The sequence below is a fragment of the Pygocentrus nattereri genome, chromosome 29 (assembly GCF_015220715.1).
Source record: "Pygocentrus nattereri isolate fPygNat1 chromosome 29, fPygNat1.pri, whole genome shotgun sequence".
In the NCBI taxonomy this organism is placed as follows: Eukaryota; Metazoa; Chordata; class Actinopteri; order Characiformes; family Serrasalmidae; genus Pygocentrus; species Pygocentrus nattereri.
Genome location: NC_051239.1, coordinates 14,436,572 through 14,460,213, shown reverse-complemented (window position 1 = coordinate 14,460,213; position 23,642 = coordinate 14,436,572). Strand labels below are relative to the sequence as shown.

The following is a 23,642-nucleotide window of genomic DNA, read 5'->3' as shown; positions in this document are numbered from 1 at the left end:
TGGAGTTCTATGTTGTACTATAATGGTTCCACTATTGTAAAGGTCAGAGTATTCTTGATTGAAATGTGCCAACATGCAAGAAGATGATCAGTTAATATCCCATCTAAATGAAGCCTTAAATAAAGAATAGCTACTCATGAACAGAAAAGTGGACCAAACCCTGGGTCAGTTTTCTCACAGATGCTGCTGAGAAAAGTTTGTTATTTAAGAGTGTGCTGACACTGACTAGAACATGTGTCATGAATACAGACCCGGATCAGAAACCATGTTTATGACTTTGTGTCAAATACTTACGAGTGTAGTTTATATAGGTGTTACTCGGGCAGATCTTACAACGAAAACAGCATTCATGATTGCGATCTTTCTCTCTTTGAAATCCCTCCTTGCACTCAACAGAACAGTTTCCAAAGGGTACCTAATGAGGGCGAGACATCCATTATCATTCTTATTAATGGAAAACTGGTGATATATTGTGAGGACATAGGCAGTGAAGTAGGCTTTTCCTTACAGAGCCATCATTATTCCAGAGTATGAGGGAGCTGTTGATGGTGAAAGCGATTTCTGGATATGTAGCATATGTACCAACCACCTCGAAGACTTGAGAACCGGTGTTGGGGTGCCAGAGAACCACTGCATAACTGACAGGTGGATCCCCATTGATGTCATACTTTATTTGATGGCCATTAAGAGAAAAGTTCAACTTCTTAACTTCCTTCAGAAGCTACAGGATACAGACAACAGCACGATTTACTGATACTGTGATTTGCACCAGCATTCAGTATACGTTATGAAGATAACTGCTCATGCTATTAAGTTCTACATACCATGAAGGGGTAAACTGCGACGTTCTTGTTGCAGCAATTTGAATCACAGCGTAAAACGTTGTGTAAAGCATGTGCCACGCTATAGATGGCAGCATAAACAGGAAAAGAGAATGTTGGACTTTCATTCAAAATTTCCTCCGAACTCAACTTTGTGCAGTTATCACAGACTTGATTACATGTCTTTTCCTGAGAAGACTGGCCTTCACAGCCACTACATTCTTCGTCATCATCACTGTATTTCCGTGTTTTATTGATGAACTGGTCAAATCCAGGTAAAGAAGTGAATTGTTCTGTAATACCAAAAATTTTCCCAATGTTTTGGATCCCAGGTTCTTGAGAGAGCTTTTTATTCATAGACCAACCCTCACTAGCAATCCAAACTTTGTCCCTGATATTGTGATTTATAGCTGCTCTAACTAGGTTCTCCACTATGACACCTGAAGAAAAAACCACAATGATATTTATTTTAAGTTTTTCTATTGTCTTAAGTGTTGCATAATAATCAGACTCTAAGCTAAGCATCCCTTGATAGGCCAAGCAAATGCCATTTTCTCGAATATACTGGTAAAATAAACTCAGGCCGTCTTGGCTGTAGTCATCCTGGCTGCCAATGAAGGCAACCCAGTTCCATCGAAACCACTTAATAATGCGAATAATTATATCGATCAGGTCTTTGTTGCTAGGAACTGTTCTTAAAAAAGAAGGGTACAACAATTTATTGCTTAAGTCATAACTGGATGATCCATAATTCACCTGTAAAAGAAAACAACAGGAAAAAATTCAATTTAAGAAGAAATGGAAATGAAAAAGCTCTGGTCAAAAAACAAAGAAGCAAAAAATTTGACAAAAAACCTGCCCTTTTAGAAGAGTTGTACAAAATGACTGTTTATTTACCATAGGAATAAGGTCCATCATGAAGAATGGTGCGACAGTGATAGTTGTAGTGCTGTCATAAGGACCTATAACTGTGATTACATTAGGCTGGTACTTGTTGAAATTTCGCTGTATTGGAAATGATCCGTTCTGAGAAAGGAAACTGAAAACGGAGGGAAAATTCAGTGTGTCGGAGCAATGGTTGAAGATTTCATAGCCGAGTGATACGTTAGGCAAGAGGGTAGTGGAGTTGTTGATTTCCTCCACTGCAAACCTCATCACCTGGAACATCTGATAAGATTCTTCATCAAAGTGATACCTGGAGCAAAGAGCAAGAACAGGAGAAGGCTGAGAAAATTCTGAAGTCTTGGATAAAAGCTTTATGCTTTTAGGAAATATTGGTAACACTTTCGTTGCTGCATCTCTATGTCACGATTGGCCCCTCCCGGTCCTGTCCATGTGTTTATGTTTTGGTTTAGCCCATGTGCCTTGTTTTGGTCCAGCCCCCACGTTTCATGACTCCACCCTTGATTGTTTCCACCTGTCCCTAATCAGTCCTGTGGTATTTAAGCCCTGTGTTTGCCCCTTGTGTTTTGCTGGGCTTTGTTTGTGTTGGCTGTATTGGTCTTGGTACTGTTCTGCTTGTTTTGATTCTGGTTTCTGTCATGTCTGTCCCCCGATCAATCCGTGTTGGCTACCTGAACCTGGACCGTTTAGACGATGACCCTGGATTTGCCCTTAATAAATCTCGCTTATCTCAGCATGTGCGTCCACCTCCTCGCTCCCCATTACACTCTAAAACGTATCCTTTCATCTCCAGTAAAGGAGAATGTGGGACACAAAATACATTGTTGACCTTAAATGGAAGTAAATGGAACAAGATTTTTTCCCAAGTAATTTTGGAGAATTTCTGTTGCTCCACTAATTGTAAAATTGTCATGTAAAGTACACTATGTAAAGTACAGCTTTCATTTTCAAGTTCTCAAAGTAAATAAATAAATTAATAACATTAAAATAATTTAAAAATGACATAAAAATACAAGGTTTCAGCGATGATTTGCATCAATGTAGATGCTTCTTGTCATGCTTGACTTGCGCTCAACTAAATATCTCATAAATTCACCTTAACTTTTCCTAATCTTAATTCTAACCTAGGTCCCAAACATAACCCTGGTCCTACTTCTAACCCTCATTTGAACATACTGCATGTAGATAATCTATAGGGTGTTATCTAAATAAAGCAAGACCAAAATGTCTTCATACATTTACTTGGTGTCACATTTACAATCAGTAAAATGTCATTTGACCAACACCAGCAAGCAGTCAATTCTCTCTACTGCGAATTTAACATCCTATAAATGTGCTACACCAACTAAAGGTCTATCCTCAAGTTGTTCATCCAGGCTAGGAACAATCTTAGAACCTTTTTTAAAACCACTAAATTGGAGAATGGTGCCCTACATGCTTAAAAATCGTTCTTCAGGGTCTTCACAACAATGGTTCTATATAAAACCATGCTTTTTTGCATGGTGAAATTGTTCTTTAGATTGATGGAGAATCAATGTGTTCTATATGGTTTTAAATAGAAACTTTTTGAAAAGGGTTCTATATAGCACCAAAACTGTTCAAAATACATAGAACCATATACAGGGTGTCACAAAAAATCGATATCACCTCGTAGTCTAATAAAAAAGCCAATTCTCCCTCAAATGATCTCAAATTTTAACAAAATGTGTAAAAACTAACCAAGTTTAATTTTTAATGTTTTTTTTTAGGTTGAAGAATGGTGTTCACTAGAAATGAAAAGGCATTTTGTTAGAATATGCTCAAACACAGTCAAACGAGTGTGCAGCATGCATTTTCGAGAAAATTCAATAAAAATGCAGCTGGAAAGAGATTTGGACATGGCACAAGAAATTCAAAGAGGAAAGCTGTCTGTGCAGGGCAAAGGGATCTGGATGACGACCAGTATCAGAAGATACCATAAATCAGGTTCGAGAAACATTTACGTGAAGCCCCAGAAAGTCTGTAAGAAGAACATCTCTGGAAACCTGTGTATGGCAGGAGCTGGACTAAAGACTTGACCTGATGCTTTGTGAAATCGGTTTTGATTTGTTTTGATAAATAGATCTTATATTCTTCAACATTAAGCCTATTTGATTTGTCTAGGACCTGTAGTTACTCAGATATTCACATCTCAAATGATGTCAATTTTTGGGGACACCCTGTACAACACATTCTCTATCAATCTGAAGAACAATTTCACCATGCATAAAAGCTTTGAAACATGAAGCGGTTCTTTGAGTGTTCATGGTTCTATATGGAGAGCAATTCCATTTAATTTCTACAATGCCAATGATTTTCTAAAACTTCTTTCTGACTCTGATTGCTTTACAGTGCTGGTGACAGAAACCAGGGATTGCAACGTCTACAACAGACATTTAGCCATAAGCAGTAGCTTCAAGAACCATTAAGCTCTTTAAGCTCTAAGGACATCTGATTCTAGAGCACCACCACTCTAAAGTGACTTGGTAAGTTTCTCTAAAGCACAGCATTTCACATCAAACTACTCTGAATGACATTGATTACATCTTACTTAAGCTGTTTATAATTGCTTATAATTATGCTGACATTTCGGTTAAAAATGGTGGTAACATCCTGGAATCTGTATTAAGTTAGATTAAATGCGTTTTCTGGGTGGGCCACTATTTCAAGCATGCACTCTGTTGACGCTAAGTTGTTTGAAACAAAAAATAGAAAGCATGCCACTTACCTGCGACACTCAAGGGTCACTGGGTGTGACTGGAGTTCTGGTTTTAAAGCTATATTTAAAGAGAAAAGTCCACCCAGCAAATAGTCCCCCTGCAAGCTGAATTCAGATGCTGAGCAAGGGATTTTAAACCAGTTAGCTACATCCAAAAGAACAACATAGAGAGCAAACCACCGCATGGTGCCAGGTGAAGTGTTTCATGATAGAGCGACGTGTTGCGAGAGTCGAGTAAGAAGGGCAGGAGTAACGTCCGTATCCACTTTACATATGTCAATTTGATTAAACCACCACATGCATCATTACATGTCATTTCCATGGGATAACCTGATATTCCTGGGTTCATGGCTCTGGGGGAATGGTCCCCTGAGTATTGTACAGCATACCAGAGGTGACACTAGAGGTCCAGGATAGAAGGGGTCTGAGTGGGAACAGCCAGAAAATAAAAAAAGCTATTTGGTCAAATTAGCACATAGTCACTCTGTTTATTTTCACTAACCTCCATCAGATCTGCTCCTTCAGCCCTGTCAGTCCTTCAGCTTCTTTCTCTCGCTCTCTCTTTTCCTGTGTTTAGTAATACATTCATTTTATTAAAATCAGATTTACAACAAATCAAGGAAATAAAGAGACTGGCCTTCGACAAAGCTACCACTTAATTCCCATCCAAAATTTGTGGAATTGAAAGAACCCTGTATGGCATTTTCACTGACAATAACTAACTGTAATAAATATTTGACAAATACTGGTGTTATTGTTTGCAACTAGTGAAGCGAAGCTGTCAGTAACGTTACTTCTGTCTCTCTCACTGGTTCACACTCTCAATAAAAAGTGAGGTTAAACTAGCTAGCTAGCTGTCAGTGTTAGCCTAGCCACTTTTTTGGCCTCAGGTAAACCAGTTAGCTGACCTAGCTAACAAACAACCGAGTAAAAAAACCTGACAGCCGCTTATACTGACCATAACTTGCCACAAATCCATATTGTATTCAATATTCACCTTGTAACTACTACATTTCACTGTGTATTACTGAATTTTAATAAGGTCTACTGTTCGTTTTAATGAACTTTCAGCCAAAATCCTGTCACAACTTCAGCTGTTGCTGACTGACGTTACTTCGCAGAGCCTCGCCCTAAGGTCCGATATGATTGGCTTACAACTTATGAGGTCCGATATGATTGGCTTACAGCTTACGAGGTCTGATATGATTAAACGAACCATTTCTGGTAGCACCAGAGAACTTGTAATGTCTCAAATGCTAGAGGGTGCTCCTGAGTGAGTCCAAAATGAATGGGTTGATATGGAGTATTTGAGCACAATCATAGTTTTTAAATGCTTAAACATTTTAAATGTAAAACAATACAATCATTTCCTGAACACTGAATATCCTAACATATTTTAACACCGCTGATTGAATTAGCCAAATGTGTTTGAACACACTGGAATTAGACCTCCACATTTAACCCATCCGTGCAGTGAAACACCCACATACACACACACTAGTTAACACACTAGGGGCCAGTGAGCACACTTACCCAGAGCGGTGGGCAGCCCTATCCACGGTGCCTGGGGTGCAGTTGGAGGTTAGGTGCCTTGCTCAAGGGCACTTCATTCACATGCTATCAGCTGAGGGGATTGAGCCAGTGACTTTCCAGTCACAAGGCTGGTTCCCTAACTTCCAGCCACAACTGACATAGTTTTAAGAGCTTTTAAACTCAAGCTATATGAGTTTAAAATGGTGCCTCATGTATGTCCATTACGTCAGTGAGCGCAAACAGCCAATGAGTTGCTCCACTGGTCAATCAGTCATCACATTCTAGCAGCAATGCCCGCCTGCTGCTGCCCAAAACCCATTTGCTGTAGAAAAAAGGAAATATATAGGTAAGTTTTCTTTTGCTTTTTTATTAAAATACATCCTTCTACTTTCTAAAAGCACCCTCTGCTCATTAGCAGTCCTGTTTTTGATATAACGAGGTGGGCAGTCGTGGGCTGGAGGTTAAGGAACTGGCCCTGTGACCGGAAGGCTGCCGGTTCGATCCCCAGCGGCGACAGTACATGACTGAGGTGATGTCCTTGAGCAAGGGCACTAGCCACGGCACTAACCCCCAGCTGCTCGTGGATTGGGCTGCCCACCACTCTGGGCAAGTGTGCCCCTAGTGTGTGTGCATGCTCACTAGTGTGTATGTGGTGTTTCACTTCACGGATGGGTTAAATGCAGAGGTGAAACTTCCCCACTGTGGGACTAATAAGTGGCCAGGCTCCTCATAATCTGGCTCTGGTAGCACTGCATGAGAGAAGCAGCAGCGCCTCCCCCAGGTCGTGCACTGCTATCACAGGACAGTGTGAAAGAATAAACTGTAGAAGATTTGAATTAAGCACAAAGGGTCCAGCACCCCCTGCGAACCAGGAGGAGCTTAGAAAATGTGTGTGTGTGTGTCATTTGAATGAATAATGTACATTTATTGGGAAGGGGGGGCGGGGGCTGAATAAAAGTGGCCTAGTACCATGCAGTATAGTCTGGATAATCTCCAAAATAACCAAAGGCTATTTTAGCAGGTGACCAAATGTTTAATAGCACATCACATGTAAATTTGCTACAAAGGTTGAAACCGTACATCATAATGCGAGAACACACACAGTACTAGATGTAGACCTCAACTAAGTGTTAGCTCTCTTACTCTCAATAGTGTAATTACATATTGTTTTTTTTAGCACTCTAATGTGTAAATATAGTCACTGTTTTAACATGAATGTAAAGAACAAAGGTCAGGGAATCATTACCATGAGAAAATATTTTATCAGAGAATTACCAGGATTGTGAAAATCCACTCACTGCTATCGTTAATCACCAAATACCAATAGCAACAGAATTCAAAGAATTTTGAGTGATGACGTGCATAAAACTACATTCTGCTAATGGTCTGGGTATAAGTCTGAATTTTTGTCTGAAAGTATGCCTGAGTGTTCTTGCTTGGTTGAAAAACAATGATGTAGGTCCTCGGGATGAAGAAACTGATGATGATTCCATATGAACTAGTCAGCTGGGCCACAGCATTAAGAAGCTGTACGTACGGTCCTCTGAACACGATGTACGCTGTGAAATATGCAATCCAGCCCAGGTAGAACAAAACTAGGCTAAATGTGATGGACTGTGCTTCGTTGTAATTTTTGGGAAGATCTTTTCCCATGTAGGAAAAACAAAAACAGACCACACTGAGAACCCAGAGGAAAGACCAAGCTAAGATGGACGTGACCACTGTCCCTATATCACAACTAAGAATAGTCTGATCTTTGAAGGACGCGTTGTCGTTGTAGGGCTTTGGTCTGCCAAATTGGAGCCATATCCAGCAAGCGATGAGGTGTAGAACAGTATACACGGCAAGGCAAAGCCACTGGCCATTGTGCTTCATCCACCAGCTGTATGCCTTCGGGAACTTCGCGGCCATTTTGAAGACAGACACGACTTGAAAGGAGCGCACAGCCATACAGGAAAGGCACACGGTGAAGAAAAATATAAAAAAAATGTTTCGTAACACGCAGCTGGCAGGCTGAGGGACTCCAAAATAAAAGAACACTCCGATGTTGGACAGAATCAAACAAACTAACATGAGGAAACACATGCTGCCACCAGCTGACTTCACCACTGGAGTGTTGTAATTGATTGCAAAGAGGATGGTGATCGTGACGGAAACAACCATGAAGGAGGCCGCACATAACAGGAAAAGTATAGAGAGAAGGTCGGTGTACTGAAGATAAACGATGGAACGCTTCCTACAGTATGTGCTGCCCTCGTCTGACCATTCACCTTCCTGACAGGAGGTGCAGGTATAGAAGTCCACTGAAACAGAACAGCCAAAAACAAATACAGCGTTAGGTAAAATTGTTCATGTTTTGTGCTGAAGGTTCCAGAAAAGTAGTTTAACAGGAGAAGGGAAAAGCATACATAACCTTTTTAATGTACGTCAATTAGTGATTAAGAGATCAGTGAGTTTAGAACATTTCAGCTGGACAATTCATCATGAAATGCAGACAGCTGCCAAGTTCAAATGGTGCAGATAAATAACAATTGAAAAAAAAGAGATACATGATGTTTTTGGTTTTTTTGAACAGCGACAATATATTTCTCACAGACCCAATCAAATAGTAAACATACCCTTTGAATAATGTTTAAATGACTCGATATATTTGACCATCTTTCTTTCCTCTTGATGTAAACTGGGCAGTGCTGATCTTGGGTAAGGCTTCCGCAAGCATTCTCCTGACCAATCACAAGCCTGACGTCTCTTGCCCCGCCCACACAAAACAGTTTCAGAGTCAGAGAAACTTGGCGAGCTAAAGCTAGCCTAGTAAAATTGTTCGTTCATTTGTTCCTTCATTGACGTGTTGCTTCACCCATCGATTTCTTCATCCGTCTGTCCATCTGCACATCAGTTCAACCCATGACTTTTTTCATCCACTTACAGTTAAATAAAGCCTGGATGAAGCAGGCTAGAAGTGTCTGACAGAGAGCAGTCAAACAAACTGCTAATTAGCCACGCCCACAAGCTCTCCAGTCATGTTTTATCATATTTGTATATTATATCTTTGATATAAGCTTTGCTGGATATTTAATATGACACCCAAGTTTAGTATCATACAAACATTTTATTTACTTATGTGTTCGCTGGGATTTCAGGAACAGGGCCTTCACTAACATTTTTGTAAGTTTTTTCTTGAATTAGTTCTTAAGAAAGTCTACATCAGATTCATGACGTGCTCTGAAACCGCAGGATTGTTCACATCGTTGTGTTCTTGATTGTGTTTAGATTCAGTTCTTACCTAAGAACAAACCTCAAATAAAAACACATTGTTGAATGTCAAAACTTTGTGAAACCTGCGTAAGCGGGTTTTAAGAAGAAATGTCTTCTCAAGAACGGTCGGTGAATGAGGCCCATGGTTCTTACACCTAGGAATAAATGCCTCTTTGACTTTGTTGTCTTTACACTTTGTAGACCACACGGTCATTAGCCTCAAAACACTGTCATGATGATGTTGTCCTGAAGGGTACGTGCTCGGCACCTTTAGTAATTTTTGTTTAGGACCTTGTTTAGTTCATTTTTAAGTTGCAAAGATTCCACACACCTTGTCTTGACTCCAGGCTTCTTATTTCTTCTACTTAAAAAGTTATGAAAAAGTAGGAATATGCCCATTTTTCTCTAGGAAAGTGAACGCAATGTAATGTTAGTTTAAAACTTATTTAATTACATTTAGCCAGTTAGACTTTAAGGACCGTGTGGTACCTTTTATATTACTTGTACCTTGGGCGACTAAAAGTGTTCTGACAGTGCTCGAGGCCTGTGCCATAATTGTGTGGTGTTTCTTCCACTGCTTGGAGCATCAATGTTCTTTGAGAGGGTCATTGTGGATGAGATAGGTGATCTTGTGGATTTAACGATTTCTGTGAATTTTTTAGTTAATTTTTAACATAATCCTCATGCTTTTTAAACTCTGTTAAGATTGTGCTACTCTAATTTGATTGGAAATAAAATGGTTAAATTCTTGAAAATAATCTAATCAGGATTTTTTTCTCTGTCGTATCTACATATATAAAGCCAAGCGAGCTCTCCCATTGGCTAGGACTTCAGGATCTGAACTGAATGCCTAATGTGGCCCACCAGTTTAACCAGTAATATAATTAGAAACCAACAGTGGAATCAACTAAACAGTTTTGATTTCTAAAGAGACAAATTTATAAAAATAAATTTACATAATTTACAAATTAATTGAAATCCAAATGTTCCTAGTTGATATAGTAGGTAAACATTGTTACTGTTTCGGAATGTATTGTTCAACAGTACCTTGAGCCTAACTGAAACAACAGCCCATTTTGATTTGATAGTTTTTGTCATATCATGAAAACCATTGTAATTTACACATATCCACTTTTTCAGCCTATAGCTGTTTAGCTATAGGTTACAAGGACTGTTTCAGCTCAGACTGATTTCTGAACAAGTCACAACACAGGGCAGCCAATCAGAACACAAATAATTTACATATATCAGCTTTAAAGGCACAATAACAAAAACAACCTGTTTGTTTCTAAGGAATTGTTAGAAATTGACCATGTAAAAATGAATTAAAAAATTCATGATATACTTCTGGGGATAAATATACAAGAAAATGTAAGATATGGGCTGTTCAAGACTTATTTATAGTCCTATTCCATGCAAATAATAGAGGACACTTGAAGAAGAAGCTAACTCCAGCCTCTTCGGAAAGTGCTCATACAAATCGTCGTTAGCTTAGCACTAGCAACAGAAGTTGGCATTATCGTTGGGGTAGTTTTTTGTCATTTGTAGAGTATTGACGTTCATGTCAATGTCATTTTTTTCAAGTTCAAGGCCAGAGGACACGTTTTTTTAGACGCTGAAGATCCTTTAAAAATAAAAGTCTTTAAAAAGGTACAAACGACACCAAAATCTGAAACCTTTAAATGAAGTTATTAAACCAACATGTGGTCATTTGGGCACTAAAATTATTTCTAATTATGTAGAATTAAGTGGGGACTGCTCAGGGCCTTCTAGTCCTGAGGAGAGAAGGCTCAGTGATGCTGTGAAGTAAAAAACTAAGTGTGTCTATCATTTTTATAATGATTTTTAGTTCATTTTTATTCATCATGCTTGTATTTAAACTTTAAAAAGTACTTTAAGAGTATTGCTCCTGTGCCACTGTAATGTTTATCGTTTAACGTTCCAATTATCCGTTCCACCTTAAACGCTGCAGCAGTCACACTGTGGCGCATTTAGGCATCATAACTTATCATCGGAACAGCTGAAGGGTTTAAGGTGGAGCAGGAAATTCAAATAAGAAGCTCCTTAAGACCTCCAGCCTCCTCAGAAAGCCTTCCTGAGAATCGCCGTTAGCACAGCGCTAACAACAGAAGTTAGCATTGCCGCTGAGGTGTTTGGACCCGAGCTGAAGACCTAGCTCTAATGCTCATGGTTCGCCTTTGTTATTATTGATATTTACTTTAATATTATTTTTTTTAAAGTCAGAGTTCTTGCAAGTACTGGCAGATGGAGGTTTTTAGACAGTGAACATCACTTTAAAAGCCTTTAAAAAGCTACAAAGAACGACAAAATCCTTTCACTGAAGTAGTTAACTCTACACCTACATGTTTTCATATAGCTTATGTGTGCTGTGGTCTAAAAGACGTTTTTCTATATGGCAATGACGCCGCTATCAATTAGAGTGCTTTACAAATGAGAAAGTACAAAACAGTTCACTTAATATTTAAAAGAAGCATAAAGGAAAAGAGAATGGAAATATAAACAGGAATAAAACAATCAATCATTAAATAACAAGAAATGAATTCACCAAATTAAAAACTAACCCAGGGTAATAAAGTGCTGTTACAGGAGAGAAGCGCAGTAGTGCTAACTGTGCTTTAAACTGAGCTGAAAGCTGCTCAAATAGGACTCAAATAGTCCTGATTTAAGTGTCCAGTGTCTGGACTCTTCTGATGTTCTTCTAAAGTCACATATCGCTGCAGCATATTAGATAAATGTGCTGGTCCTAAACCATTCAGCCATTCATAGTCCAGTAATAGTATCTTGAAGTCTGTTCTGTAAGAGACTGGTAGCCAGAGTAAGGATTTATGAATGGGGGTAATGTGATCCCTTCCTTTACCCCTAATGAGACTCTGGGAGCTGCATTGTGAATCAGCTGAAGCTGAAGCTGGAGTCCAGTTAGGAGACCATTACAGTACAGTAGACTTAGCTTTTAAAAATTAATCAGCACTTCAAGGCAACATAACATCAAGAACACAAAACCTCTTCTAAGTACTCAAAATGTAAATCTGTAGTCGTGACTGTAACTGTAGAGTAAATATCATATGAAATGTATACTTAAAGAACTTACCCGAGGTGTTGATGTACGTGTTGGCCGGGCATTTCTCACACTGAAAGCAGCACTTTTGTACTGAATTCTGCACTCTCGCAAAACCTGTCTCACATTCGACCGAGCAGTTAGAAAAAGGCACCTGGGGAACAGAGTTAAAAGGCAAATTGTTGTTATTTGGTGCTTCTTTTTCCATACTTTATATAATGTAACTGACTGAGATGTTTCTGAGAACTTATAACCATCATAACTTATAAATGTTTGGATGAAAAATGATGCAATACAACCGTATCCATACGTCTTCAGGTTAATCAACCTAATCTTAGAAATAAGCATAACTTACTGTGCCGTTGTCATACCAGGACACCAGGTTATTGTTCAGAGTAAACCGAACAGTTGGATATGTGTCATATGTGCCAACCATCACAAAGAAGGGGTCTCTCTTTGGTCTCCAGTGCACCACTGCGAAACTAGCTGGTGGATCTCCATATTCATCAAATCGAATTACCCGATTGTGCAATGCGAAGTTTGACTTTCTCACATATTGTAGAAGCTTGAATGAAAAGGGAAACATTGATAAGCTTTCTTCTACAGTGACAGAATAAAGTCACTGTGCAAAATATATGTTAGGGTAGGGCAAAAGAACACATCTTTTTTTTCTCTAAATCATGTTGAACTATTCAAGCAAGTTTAATTGTCCTTTAAAACCTGCACATCTCCACTACAGAAGAAAATACATACTATATACTCACAATACTTCCGAGTAGTTTGAACTACAGCTTTAATATATAATATGGACATTAAGAATTATATATTTATATTTATTGTATATATATACATATATATATATATATATATATATATATATATATATATATATATATATATATATATATAAAATGCAGAGTAATAAGAGCAAAAAACAAATATCAGCTCATAAACTGAAAATATATTCCATTTACATGACATTTGCAGTATTTTTTGATAAATCTTTAAGTAGTTCCAGAAAATGTATATAATGGAATATGGACTCTTATCGTTTGTTTTGGGAATATTAGTTGTACAACTTGCCCTGCCTTGTGGAGGCAGTTAGGCCTGGCAAGCTCTCCTCAGGAGCTGTATATCGCTGTTGTCGGAACAAAAGCTCGTATCTCCATTTTTGTTTTGTCGTTTTTCAATTTTTTGACATAATTTGAAAATACCTGTTACCCTTTACATGTAAATGTAAATTTCATGATGAAAGAACCAAAAGAAACAGCGCAGAATGACTTGGGAAAAAAGTCTGGTTCCATTGACTTACATTAAAAGTAAAGTATGTTTTTTCCCTTTCCTGTAAAGTTACCATTTCAGAGATACGAGGTTTTGTTCCGACAGCAGCGATAGATTGAGTCACACTATATTCAAGCCACCAACAGGGGATTAAAATAACTTGATAAACAATGATGAAAAATGGTACAAAAACAGTGGGAACTGTCACCCAGGTAATGCTCAGGATTCTAGTAGTTTGTAGATGCTTCAGACATTTTTTGGTCCGTCTAGACCGAAACCAGACATTTAAAGCTCCTTAATGATATTCCATGTTTTACTTAAAGTTTGTGACACACAGTTTATTTATTGCATTACTGCTGTTTTCCATTTCTAAAAACCCATTAATTAGCCTGATTCTCACATTTGTATTCAGTGACATATCGTGAACTTCTGGAAGGCCTAGAGTGATTTTTTTTTTCTTTTCGGAAAACTGGTCCTTCCATATTTGAAAACATGACTGTTTGATTCCTCTGTCACTTTGTATTCATGCTGATTGTTAGTCCAGTGTGTTAGGACATCTATTGAACTCTTGAACTCTACCTAAATACTAGGAATAAAAACAATTCCTAATTGTTTTTTTTTGCTATGCGTTTGAACGATTTAACCCTTTTGTGTCCATTTAAAACTTAAAAATGAAACAAGTAGTGCTGTAATACAGGCAGAGGTTAAATACAAGCATGATTCTGTAGAATAAATATTGCACTTTTATTAAATAATTAACTAAAAATTGCAACTAAAAATGTTTTTAGTTGCTAGGAATCGTGAGGCTTTTCTGAAGGCCTAGAAGGCCCTGAGGGTTCCCCTCTTTTAGAAAGTTAGACAACTGTTAGTCCTCACTTGAGCTCTAACAGCAAGAAGCTTTCACTCTGTAAACAGTTGTACGATAGTCAACATGTCCATAAAAAGAGGCTTACCAAATAAGGTGGAATGTCTTGAACTTTGCTGCACCCCACCTTGCTGCAGTTGAGTGCAACATGCAACGCATGGGCAATGGCGTACACAGCAGTGTATATGGAGAAAGAATATGTGGGGTTTACATGAATCAGTTTTTCTACATTCAAGCTCGTACAGTTTTCACAAGCTTGGTTACACGTCTCTCCAACCGAACTGCAGTTCACGCACTCATCAGTTTCACCCTTGAACCGTGACTTGTAGACAAAGTCTGCGAATCCAGGCAAGCTCAGCGTCCTGTCTGTAACTCCAAAAACCGTCCCGATCTTCTCAATCCCAGGTGTAGTGGAGAGCTCCCTGTCCATAGACCATGTATCACCTGCTATCCAAACTTTGCCCTCTATGTTGATCTTTATGGCTGTTTTAATAACGTCTCTGGCGTAGTCTTCCAGCATAAAAAGTATGATGACGTTTATACTCAGTGAGTCTATCTTTCGTAGTACGTCTTCAAAATTTGAGTTCTTCTGAAGTGCATAAAGACTGGCCAAGCATATATTGGTGTCTTGTATGTACTCGCGGAATAACTCGAGTCCATTACGGCTGTACTCGTCATCTTGACTTCCAATAAAAGCCACCCAGTTCCATCCAAAATTGTTTATGATCTGAATGATTAAGCCAATTATATCTTTGTTGGTTGGTACAGTCCTCAGGAAAGATGGATACACCAACTTATTGCTCAGAGTGGAGCTAGAAGCTCCATAACTAATCTATAAATGAATAAATAAATAAAAAAATCAAGTGAGTGTACATACAATTGAATGCAAAAGTTTGGGCACCCCTGGTTAACGTTTGGCTGCATGTTTAGTTGACTTTCTTAGTAAAAATAAGTTGTCATTTGATTAGGAGTGTTCAAACCTTTGCATACGACTTTATCCGAATGAAGCGATTTAAGCGATATATTTTTTTCTCAACGTTTTGCCGTCTGAATGGATCGCTGATACACATACCATTGGAATCAAGTCCATCATAAAAGGAGGTGCAAGAAGCACAGTGTCGGCGCTTCCATATGGGCCCACAACAGCAATGACATTGTGCGGTATGTTGTCACGATTCGTCACAACTGTTATTTTCCCATTGTTTGAGATCAAATCGAGAATGGAAGGAAAATTCTGAACAGCAGCACAAGTATCAAATATCTTATAGCCAAGAGAGATGTTTGGCAGGAGGGTAGAGGAGTTATTAATCTCCTGTACAGCAAACCTCATCACCTGCATCATCGAATAACCCTCTATAGTAAATGGCTGCCTGTAGAGAGAATGAAAAATAGAGCCATTTGGAATCAAGCAAGTCAAGGCATCTGAATGAGTAATTAAATGAAAGTAGACCACCTTCATTTCTACCAATACGGTTTCTTTCTCTTTAAGGTAGTTAATAGTGACTATAAGGCCACAACATCTGAGGGACACAACAAAAAATTACAGGAAAGTTTTATGTACTTACGTCAAGCATTCCAGTGCCATGGGAGAACTTTGGACTGCGATGTCACCGGCTGTATGCACCTTAAAAATGCCCCCAATTTTGTAGTCTCCTTGTAAGTTAAACTCGGAAGCCTCACAATCATATTTGATGAAAACATATAAAACAAATTTGAAGAGACAGCCCAATAGAACACACTGCATCGTTGCTTTAATCAGTGTTGGTATAGCAATATGATAAACAGAGCACTGGTTATGACAAGCAATTATACAGAAGCTGGAAGATCATTTGGACCAACTTTACATAACCTTATTTGAATTTTGAAGGCAAATGTCATTTTGCATGTGTTGCTTTCCTGAAATAATGACCTAACACCTGGAAAACCCCTGACACTTTGACACATGAGTGAAGCTGTGTAGCTAAATTTGACTCTGGCCAAAGTGATACAGCAAGTTAGGCCTAAGACATATTACTCTCAGTCCTGAGACTGGACACTTTAAAGCTGACTATTTTTTGCCATCAAAATGTTCTCTGCTGTGTACTAAGTAATATATTATGTGATTTTTTTGTTTGCTTAGCATTTTTGTCCAGTATACCAGACTTAAGACCTATTTCTTATAGCCAATATAACAAAACACAAATCGGGCACTGAACTTTTTTCTGTGTTTACTGTATGTTCAGCTGGATGAAAAGGTTTCTGAATACGTGGAACTACCTGGACTTCTGCTTTAATAGTTCCTAAAATATTTAATAATCTTCATAATAATTTTTATCTAATACAATTGCACATTGTCAAACGCAGGGCAGACAGACAGACACATTCAATCACACACTCACACCAAGGGGCAATTTAGCATGTCCAATTGGCCTGACTGCATGTCTTTGGACTGTGGGAGGAAACCGGAGAACCCGGAGGGAACCCATGCAGACACGGGGAGAACATGCAAACTCCACACAGAGAGGACTTTGGTCGGCTGGCCAGGGACAAGAAATCGGGCCCTCCTTGCTGTGAGGCAACAGCACTACCCACCACACCACTGTGCTGCCCTAATACAATTACTACTACTACTAATAATAATAATAAAAAACAAGCTTTTTAATGCAAAGCATAATCAGTGATTTATATAACTAAATCTACAATGAACAAATGGTTGAAACAATCAAGGTCTTTGAAGAAAACAAGTCAGAAAACTTTACATAAGCTATATTGTTTAGATTGATGTAATATACACATTACACATTTTAAAGGCTAATCTAATGTAGACAGAAATAACGTGTGTCAGAGATAATATTTCTGAAACACAGCAAATGTTTCGTCTTTTGTTTAGTTCTGTTATTCTGATGATAATAAATGTTTGTTTTCTAAAATTTCATTAGCCTAATTACAATGTCCAGTGTAATGGACAGTGAAATCCATTAATCACTAAAAAAAAAAACATTATCCCCAAATTCATAGTCTACTGTCACTTCTACATATATTACACATTAGAGTCTATTTTTAATAAAATAATGCAGTCATTCAAGATTTTGTCTTCCAATCAAAGCATAATTTACTCAATATTTACAATTTACTACATTCACTACTTCAAGATTACTGGACAATAAACTTCTCAAATCTCAAAATTTGCATATGTAGAAACAAATATCTATTTCTTTTTTTCACCTTTCACAAGAGGAATCTTGTAGAAAAGCATTTCTGAAATAAATGTTTGTTTTTGATTATAACAGGATGAAAAAATAAAAAACTCTATTAAATGATACAAACCAGTGCTTAACCAGTCTCGCTTCAAACTTGTACACACTACATATTGATGATGTAGAGGCTCCACGCAGCAAGCTAAACTGTCAGCGGTCCTGATTCTTCTAGATATTTCTGCTGCCTTCAATACAGTCATCTACAAGATCCTCCCGTCAAATCTTGCCAGCCTTGGAATCTTTGGCTCTGCATGCCAGTGGTTTGAGCCCTTGACTACGGCAACTCACTTCTGGCTGGTCTTTCAACTAATCCATGATGCAGAAGCCCGACTCGTCTTCAGTTTTCCTCAGTTCACCTATGCCACTCCACTGCTACATACCCTTCAGAATTTAAAACACTGATGCTTGCCTATAAAGCCAAAAACCTTATCCACAATTGGAGCCCTTTGAGCTTCAAAGCACGGCTTGGCTTGACCCACCATTCTTTAGTGCAGATTCTCAAGACTATTCTGTTTCAACACCCAGGTGGTTCAATAAACTTATCCTTACAGACTCTTACTGACAGAGTTCCTTGCTGTCTTCAAATGCAAAATGAAGACTAGTCACTTGGCAAAGGGCTTAAATGAACAGTAATCTTGCTCTTATGTCTTGTGATTAAACTTATGTCTGCATTGTATAGCTTTGTATCACTACTAACTTCTGCCTCTGGTAATAGCTCATCTTGTGTGAACCTTTAGGCTGTGGTAAGATGTTGGTGACCACACTGGTTTGTTTCTGCTCAGGAGTGGCAGTACACAAGACCCCAGAGCTTCTGCTAAGCAGTGGCAGTGCACAAAGTCCCCAAAAAACTAGAGGTTCCAATTCCTCAATCCATCTGGCACCAATAGTGCTATCCAGATACGGTCCTCATGGTTAAGCTGGCAGAAGGATTGCCTTTCTGTGGAGGTGGGCTGCAGTGTGAATGAAACAGGCAATAAAACAACTGAGTGTAGGACAAATTGGCAGGTCAGCCAGCCAAGAGTTGCTGCCCTTACAACCCACTGACAGGTGGTCAGATAAAGTCATCAGGCAGTACAGATGCAATGCTCTTGGCCTAGGGCCCTGGAAATTTAGAATCCAAGAACATACGGCCTTGGGAACATAAAGGTCATTTCCAATTATTACTGACCTTTTTATACTGCCCTTCCACAATTACCTCCAGATTTCACTAGACGAAAAACAATTTTCATTCCAACAACCTATGAGTTCAGGTGATAATTGAGACAAAGAGCAACTGATTTAACGAGTCAGGTGAGCTCCTGTTTGTTTGGGATGAAAACTGGCAGCTATACCAGCTTTTTGCAGGTAAAACTGGACACCTCAGCATTAGGCTTTGACAAGGTTATGCTTGTTAGGAAGCTTATTATTGACAACGCAATTTTATTTACACTGTGAAGATTTCATGATACACAGACAAACAGAAATGGTCCAAATTGATTTGTTTTTGTTATACTAATTTGCATCAAAATGGAAAAATTCTTCTATAAAGTTGGCCTTCTGAAGATACAATGACATTCTCTTCATGTATTATTAAACTATTGGCTCTTAGATGAGCAATGAATCACCACTTTCGTGTTTTAAAATAAACGCACTTAATTTCAGTAACCTCACTTCCTTGCTTAGAAATACAGGGGGAATGACTTGAATCATTGTTTCTGCCATTATGCTAAAAAAAAGCCTAACGATGTGTGTGCACTGGATGATTTCTGTTCTCCAATATTCTAACAAATGAAGTGACAGCAGACAATTAAACATGTATCTGAAACGTTTCCGTATGTACACAGTTTAATCAAAGACAAAATACATCTATTAACAAGGTTTTATGATTACACTCCTCATGAAATGAAGCGATCAAAGGTATGGCTGGTCAGTGGACAGTGGGAGCTCCTTTGGCTCGGGTCCAGGCAGCACAGGACGTTTGACCTTTCCTGGAGCTTCGCTGTGAAAACACGAAATAATGACTTTAATAGCAGGTCAGCACAAAATGAAGTCTAAGACTAAACTGCTTTGGTGTGCTCTGATCTTGGTGAAAATCAAGTTGTATAGATTGATGGTATTGACTGAAATGTACAGTGATAAGCAAAAGGATTAGACCATTCAGTGGGGGTTCATTACATTGATTAAACATTTCTAAAACTTAAACACAATTCCAAAAATGCTGGGACAGTATGTGAAAGCAGAGATTAGTCAATTCTGTTTGACCGATATCAAATTGAAAACATATTCAGCAAAGTTGTTTAGTTACAACAGTTTCCATCCATCTCCATTCGGTGATGTCCACTACAGAAGCATGCTGGTTTTTAATGCAGTGCTGTCTGACGGATTGAAGGTCAGAGGGATTCAGTGGTGATTTTCACCCTTTACGCGTAGAGAGTTTTCCAGATTTTTTATAAAATTATGCACCGTACAGGATGAAATATGTTAAATCTGAATGCCTGCTGAGGAACATCGTTTTTAAACAATTACATCGATGCAAGGATGCAAACATCCTTATCTCATAAAGGACTAAGGCCTAATGATTTTCCTGGATGCTCCTCTTACACCCAAGCATATTTACATGTTACAAATGTTTTCGGACTATTTAACAATGCTACTATTATTAAATTGCCCTGTCCCATCCTTTTGGAATGTGTTGCAGGCATGAATTACATAATGATAAGTGAAACATTTGTCTTGTACTGTTTTTGTTTACATATAAGTCAAAGTGAATTTATAGATCACTGTTTTCTGTTTTTATTTGCATTGCCCATACTGTCCCAACTTTTTTGGAATTGGGTTTGTATTACACTGCTACATCACTTGCATTTTCTCTGTGCTGGTTTTCACAAAGCAGTTATGAGTTAGAGAACTGATCTCTGAGCTGATTTCTCCCTTTACGATTCAGAAAAACTGAACTATATGCATAGGCACACACTACGCTATAGTACACAGAAGATAACTTGCCTTCCAGCAGCCAGGGCCTTCTGAGAAGACATTATAATAGTCGGGGGAATAGCCTCCCGTCTTCCATCTCTGGTATGATAGTAGTTGTTGGCAAATTTATGGCTGGGTCCAACTGGAAGTTTGGGAGGCGGCTGAGTCCTGGCACCAAAACAAAATGAGAAGTTTGAGTCAGGTCAATATATAGGCTACAGACACTTTGAGGGATATATTTAAAATATCTTCACAGATACTTTTTCACTGGATACAACATCAGAAAAATCAGAACTGTCTGTTAAAGGTTATTTCCTTGATAGTTTACAATATTACACCCCCAACTCAACATACTCTTAACAAGGGGTGCAAGGATATGGGATCTGTGGGCTCATGCTGATATCTAATATTTTTCATGTATATTTCTGCCATTGTTGATGCTGATGCATAGAGCTGAGCAATATGGCCAAAAATATTATCACAATGAAAATTTTCATATCAGTCGATATTAATAATCATATTAAATGTCATCATTATTTCTTTAACAGTTCAAAGGCCGATTTTTGCACCTGAGTGAAAGTTGAAGAAGCCAAGTGGTAAATTGTGGTTTTAAACTATTGTTTATGGTCAGAACATGACAAACAGCGCAATAGTTTACAAATCTGTTATGGGATACTGGGGGAAAGTTTCCCAGGTTTGCTGTTATTCCCAGCTGGTTAAAGCAGCTCTCTCACTTGCACAGCACAGCCACAATCTTTTTAATCTTTCATTACATCAGAAATCATTCTTTTTAACTGTCAGGTGACAAATGCCAGGTTATCTGGTTACTGTTTATTAACAATGTCAGCTTAGTACAAACAGCAAAGATTAGCTGGCTTGGTACATCAGTGATGGATCACACTGCCTTACTGATATCACTCCTTCCACCTCCATGTCAGAGCATATCACAATATTCAAACACCAGATAGTAGACATCTGGATTTCTTTATGCTGCCATAGTAGTTTGAAGGGTGGAAGAACCGCAACATATCTTACTGAGTGCAAGACGGACCTCAGTGGCATTAACTGCAGTGTGATTCTCTTACACCAGACAAACAATGCTGTACCCTGTGAGAATGGTCTGTTATATAAAATATTTCTAATACTTCTATCGAGGAAAATTAGATTGTGAAGTTATTGTCATAATTTCATCAGCCTACTGATACATAAACCGTAGAAATTGAGTATATTAACCTAAATTAACATTAGAGAAATATTTATTTTTACCACAAATGCAGTAAAACTTAGCAACCCAGTATCACTCTCTTCCATAATACAATAAACCATTATCATTGTGTTTCTAGTGTTAACACAGTGGTTATAATGGTTGCAAAACGGTTTTACAGGCAGAAGGCAGCCTGCTGAAAAGTAAATAAGGTTTGAGCTATAAAGTTGAACTCTGCCTCATTTAAACACTTATATTAAATTAAATATTTATTTCCAGAACTTTGATTGCAACTGCAGTTATAATATGCATAGTTTATTAACTTTTTCCTCCTTTCAGCAGAATAACAGCAAAGCATTTTAAAAATATACACAATAGATTCTAGGCAAGTTGCTCATGTAAATAGCATTCAGCATAGTTCAATATAATTTCTAATACAGTTTATGTATGTACGATTAATCGCATTATTACATTGAGTTTCAGCAATGAACACATCGTTAGGAGCGCAGATGACAGAACGGATCGAATTACTTCATAAACACAGCACCAGAGAGACGCTGTTACATTGCTGGCCCAAACTGTCAACAGGCCCACACGGGGGATGAGTAACTTAACCATTAGGCTAAACAGCCAATTACAAAACACACGTGCACAGCTCAGAATTATCATAGGATTATTATTATTATAGGACAACTAGCCTGAAAAAACACATCCTACATTAGATCTGTTCTCAAACCAAGCTTTATCTTTAGCTTTATTATTAGCTTTATCCGAGCACTGCATTTTATGCCAATATAGAGAAAAATCCGCCTACATAAGTTACACCAACATAACTGAAGACAAACGTTTATACCTTTTAGCAATTTCACCGTAACGTAACTGCAGCTTTGCTTGCAGGTCTTGCTGTGGAGAGAAGTCACAACAACGTTAGACATCTTAGCGACCCATCACACTGAAAGTGACTTCAACGAACTGAAAACGCTTCCTATTCAGATCAACAGTGTAAAATAAAATAAAACTAAAAATAAATAAAACCCGCTGAACAGAACGAGCATAGCACTAGAAGCTAACGAGGGTCCTCGTTTGGTTAACCTAACTAGCTTTATAAACCCGTACGGTGTATTTATTTCTTGTGTTATGCTTCTTTCTAGCAGGACTTTTCTGTGTGAACACTTTTGAGGATATAACAGAGCCGGTAAAACCTCTTACCCCTGACAAAAGGTTCCTTAGCCTCTGAATAATCTTAGTTGCAGACGCCATGGCTGGTGTCAAGGTGAAAAGGCTGCTGTCCGCACAGACTGATTCAGGATCAGCTCCGCTCTGAGGAGCCGGCGGTAACTCAGCGGTTATTCCGTTACAGCTGAACCCAGATCAGCCAGAGACGGACGGTCGAGCCTCAAACGCTGTAGACGGAAACCGAATTTCTTCTCCGTGTCAGTGAAGCCGTTACGAGGTGAGAAGTGAAAGTGTCGCCCCCTGTCGGTCCGAGCACAGAACTCACTCCCCGGGTTCACTGTGAATATTTACCAAAGTGCCCCAAAGCTTGTGAGCACAGTTGTATGCCAAAGTGTGTGTCCCTGGTCAAATTGTGTTTTTTAGATTTTGTAAGTGAAAGTAATTTAAAAGTTCTGCACATTTATTAATGAATTATTACTGTTTGTTTGCTAAGTTTAACTTACTAGGCAACCCCCCCCCCCCAAAAAAAAATGTGGCCTGTGCAAAAGTTATGAGATTTTATGTTTTTGTTCCTAAAACTCAGTAAATAAAAATAAATCATTA

At 38.4% G+C, this 23,642-nt stretch overlaps 3 protein-coding genes across 3 annotated transcripts in view; all 3 read right to left on the bottom strand.

The window, feature by feature from the left end:
• Window positions 1-4,646, bottom strand: part of LOC108432096 (taste receptor type 1 member 1-like) — a 7,816-nt gene extending 3,170 nt beyond the window's left edge. Inside the window, exons 1-5 of the mRNA XM_017705695.1 lie at window positions 4,471-4,646; window positions 1,719-2,016; window positions 825-1,577; window positions 509-721; window positions 295-415 (exon numbers count right to left, since the gene is read on the bottom strand). Of these exons, the coding sequence (XP_017561184.1) occupies window positions 295-415; window positions 509-721; window positions 825-1,577; window positions 1,719-2,016; window positions 4,471-4,646 (1,561 nt within the window). The remainder of the gene's footprint in view (window positions 1-294; window positions 416-508; window positions 722-824; window positions 1,578-1,718; window positions 2,017-4,470) is intronic.
• A 2,716-nt stretch (window positions 4,647-7,362) lies between these two features.
• Window positions 7,363-16,155, bottom strand: LOC108432097 (taste receptor type 1 member 1-like). Its single transcript, XM_017705696.2, has 6 exons — window positions 16,037-16,155; window positions 15,544-15,841; window positions 14,560-15,303; window positions 12,681-12,890; window positions 12,359-12,479; window positions 7,363-8,297 (listed from the first exon to the last, which is right to left on the bottom strand). Exons 1-6 carry the CDS (start codon window positions 16,054-16,056, stop codon window positions 7,363-7,365), a joined length of 2,328 nt encoding a protein of 775 aa, XP_017561185.2. The 5' UTR covers window positions 16,057-16,155.
• A 3,345-nt stretch (window positions 16,156-19,500) lies between these two features.
• Window positions 19,501-23,228, bottom strand: ndufa7 (NADH:ubiquinone oxidoreductase subunit A7). Its single transcript, XM_017705698.2, has 4 exons — window positions 23,073-23,228; window positions 22,717-22,766; window positions 20,690-20,827; window positions 19,501-19,685 (listed from the first exon to the last, which is right to left on the bottom strand). Exons 1-4 carry the CDS (start codon window positions 23,121-23,123, stop codon window positions 19,598-19,600), a joined length of 327 nt encoding a protein of 108 aa, XP_017561187.1. The 5' UTR covers window positions 23,124-23,228; the 3' UTR covers window positions 19,501-19,597.
• Window positions 23,229-23,642: the final 414 nt, after the last annotated feature.

What these genes read in the sequence shown, in the direction of transcription:
- ndufa7 (XM_017705698.2), bottom strand. Translation starts at nt 23,123, where the DNA reads ATGGCGTCTGCAACTAAGATTATTCAGAGGCTAAGGAACCTTTTGTCA. An exon ending in TAAGGAACCTTTTGTCAGGG is followed by an intron (nt 22,767 to 23,072) that starts GTAAGAGGTTTT and finishes TTCTCTCCACAG; the next exon opens with CAAGACCTGCAAGCAAAGCT. An exon ending in AAGGCCCTGGCTGCTGGAAG is followed by an intron (nt 19,686 to 20,689) that starts GCAAGTTATCTT and finishes GTGTTTTCACAG; the next exon opens with CGAAGCTCCAGGAAAGGTCA.
- LOC108432097 (XM_017705696.2), bottom strand. Translation starts at nt 16,056, where the DNA reads ATGGCACTGGAATGCTTGAC. An exon ending in ATGGCACTGGAATGCTTGAC is followed by an intron (nt 15,842 to 16,036) that starts GTAAGTACATAA and finishes TTCTCTCTACAG; the next exon opens with GCAGCCATTTACTATAGAGG. An exon ending in CACGTACATCAACACCTCGG is followed by an intron (nt 8,298 to 12,358) that starts GTAAGTTCTTTA and finishes GTTCTGTTTCAG; the next exon opens with TGGACTTCTATACCTGCACC.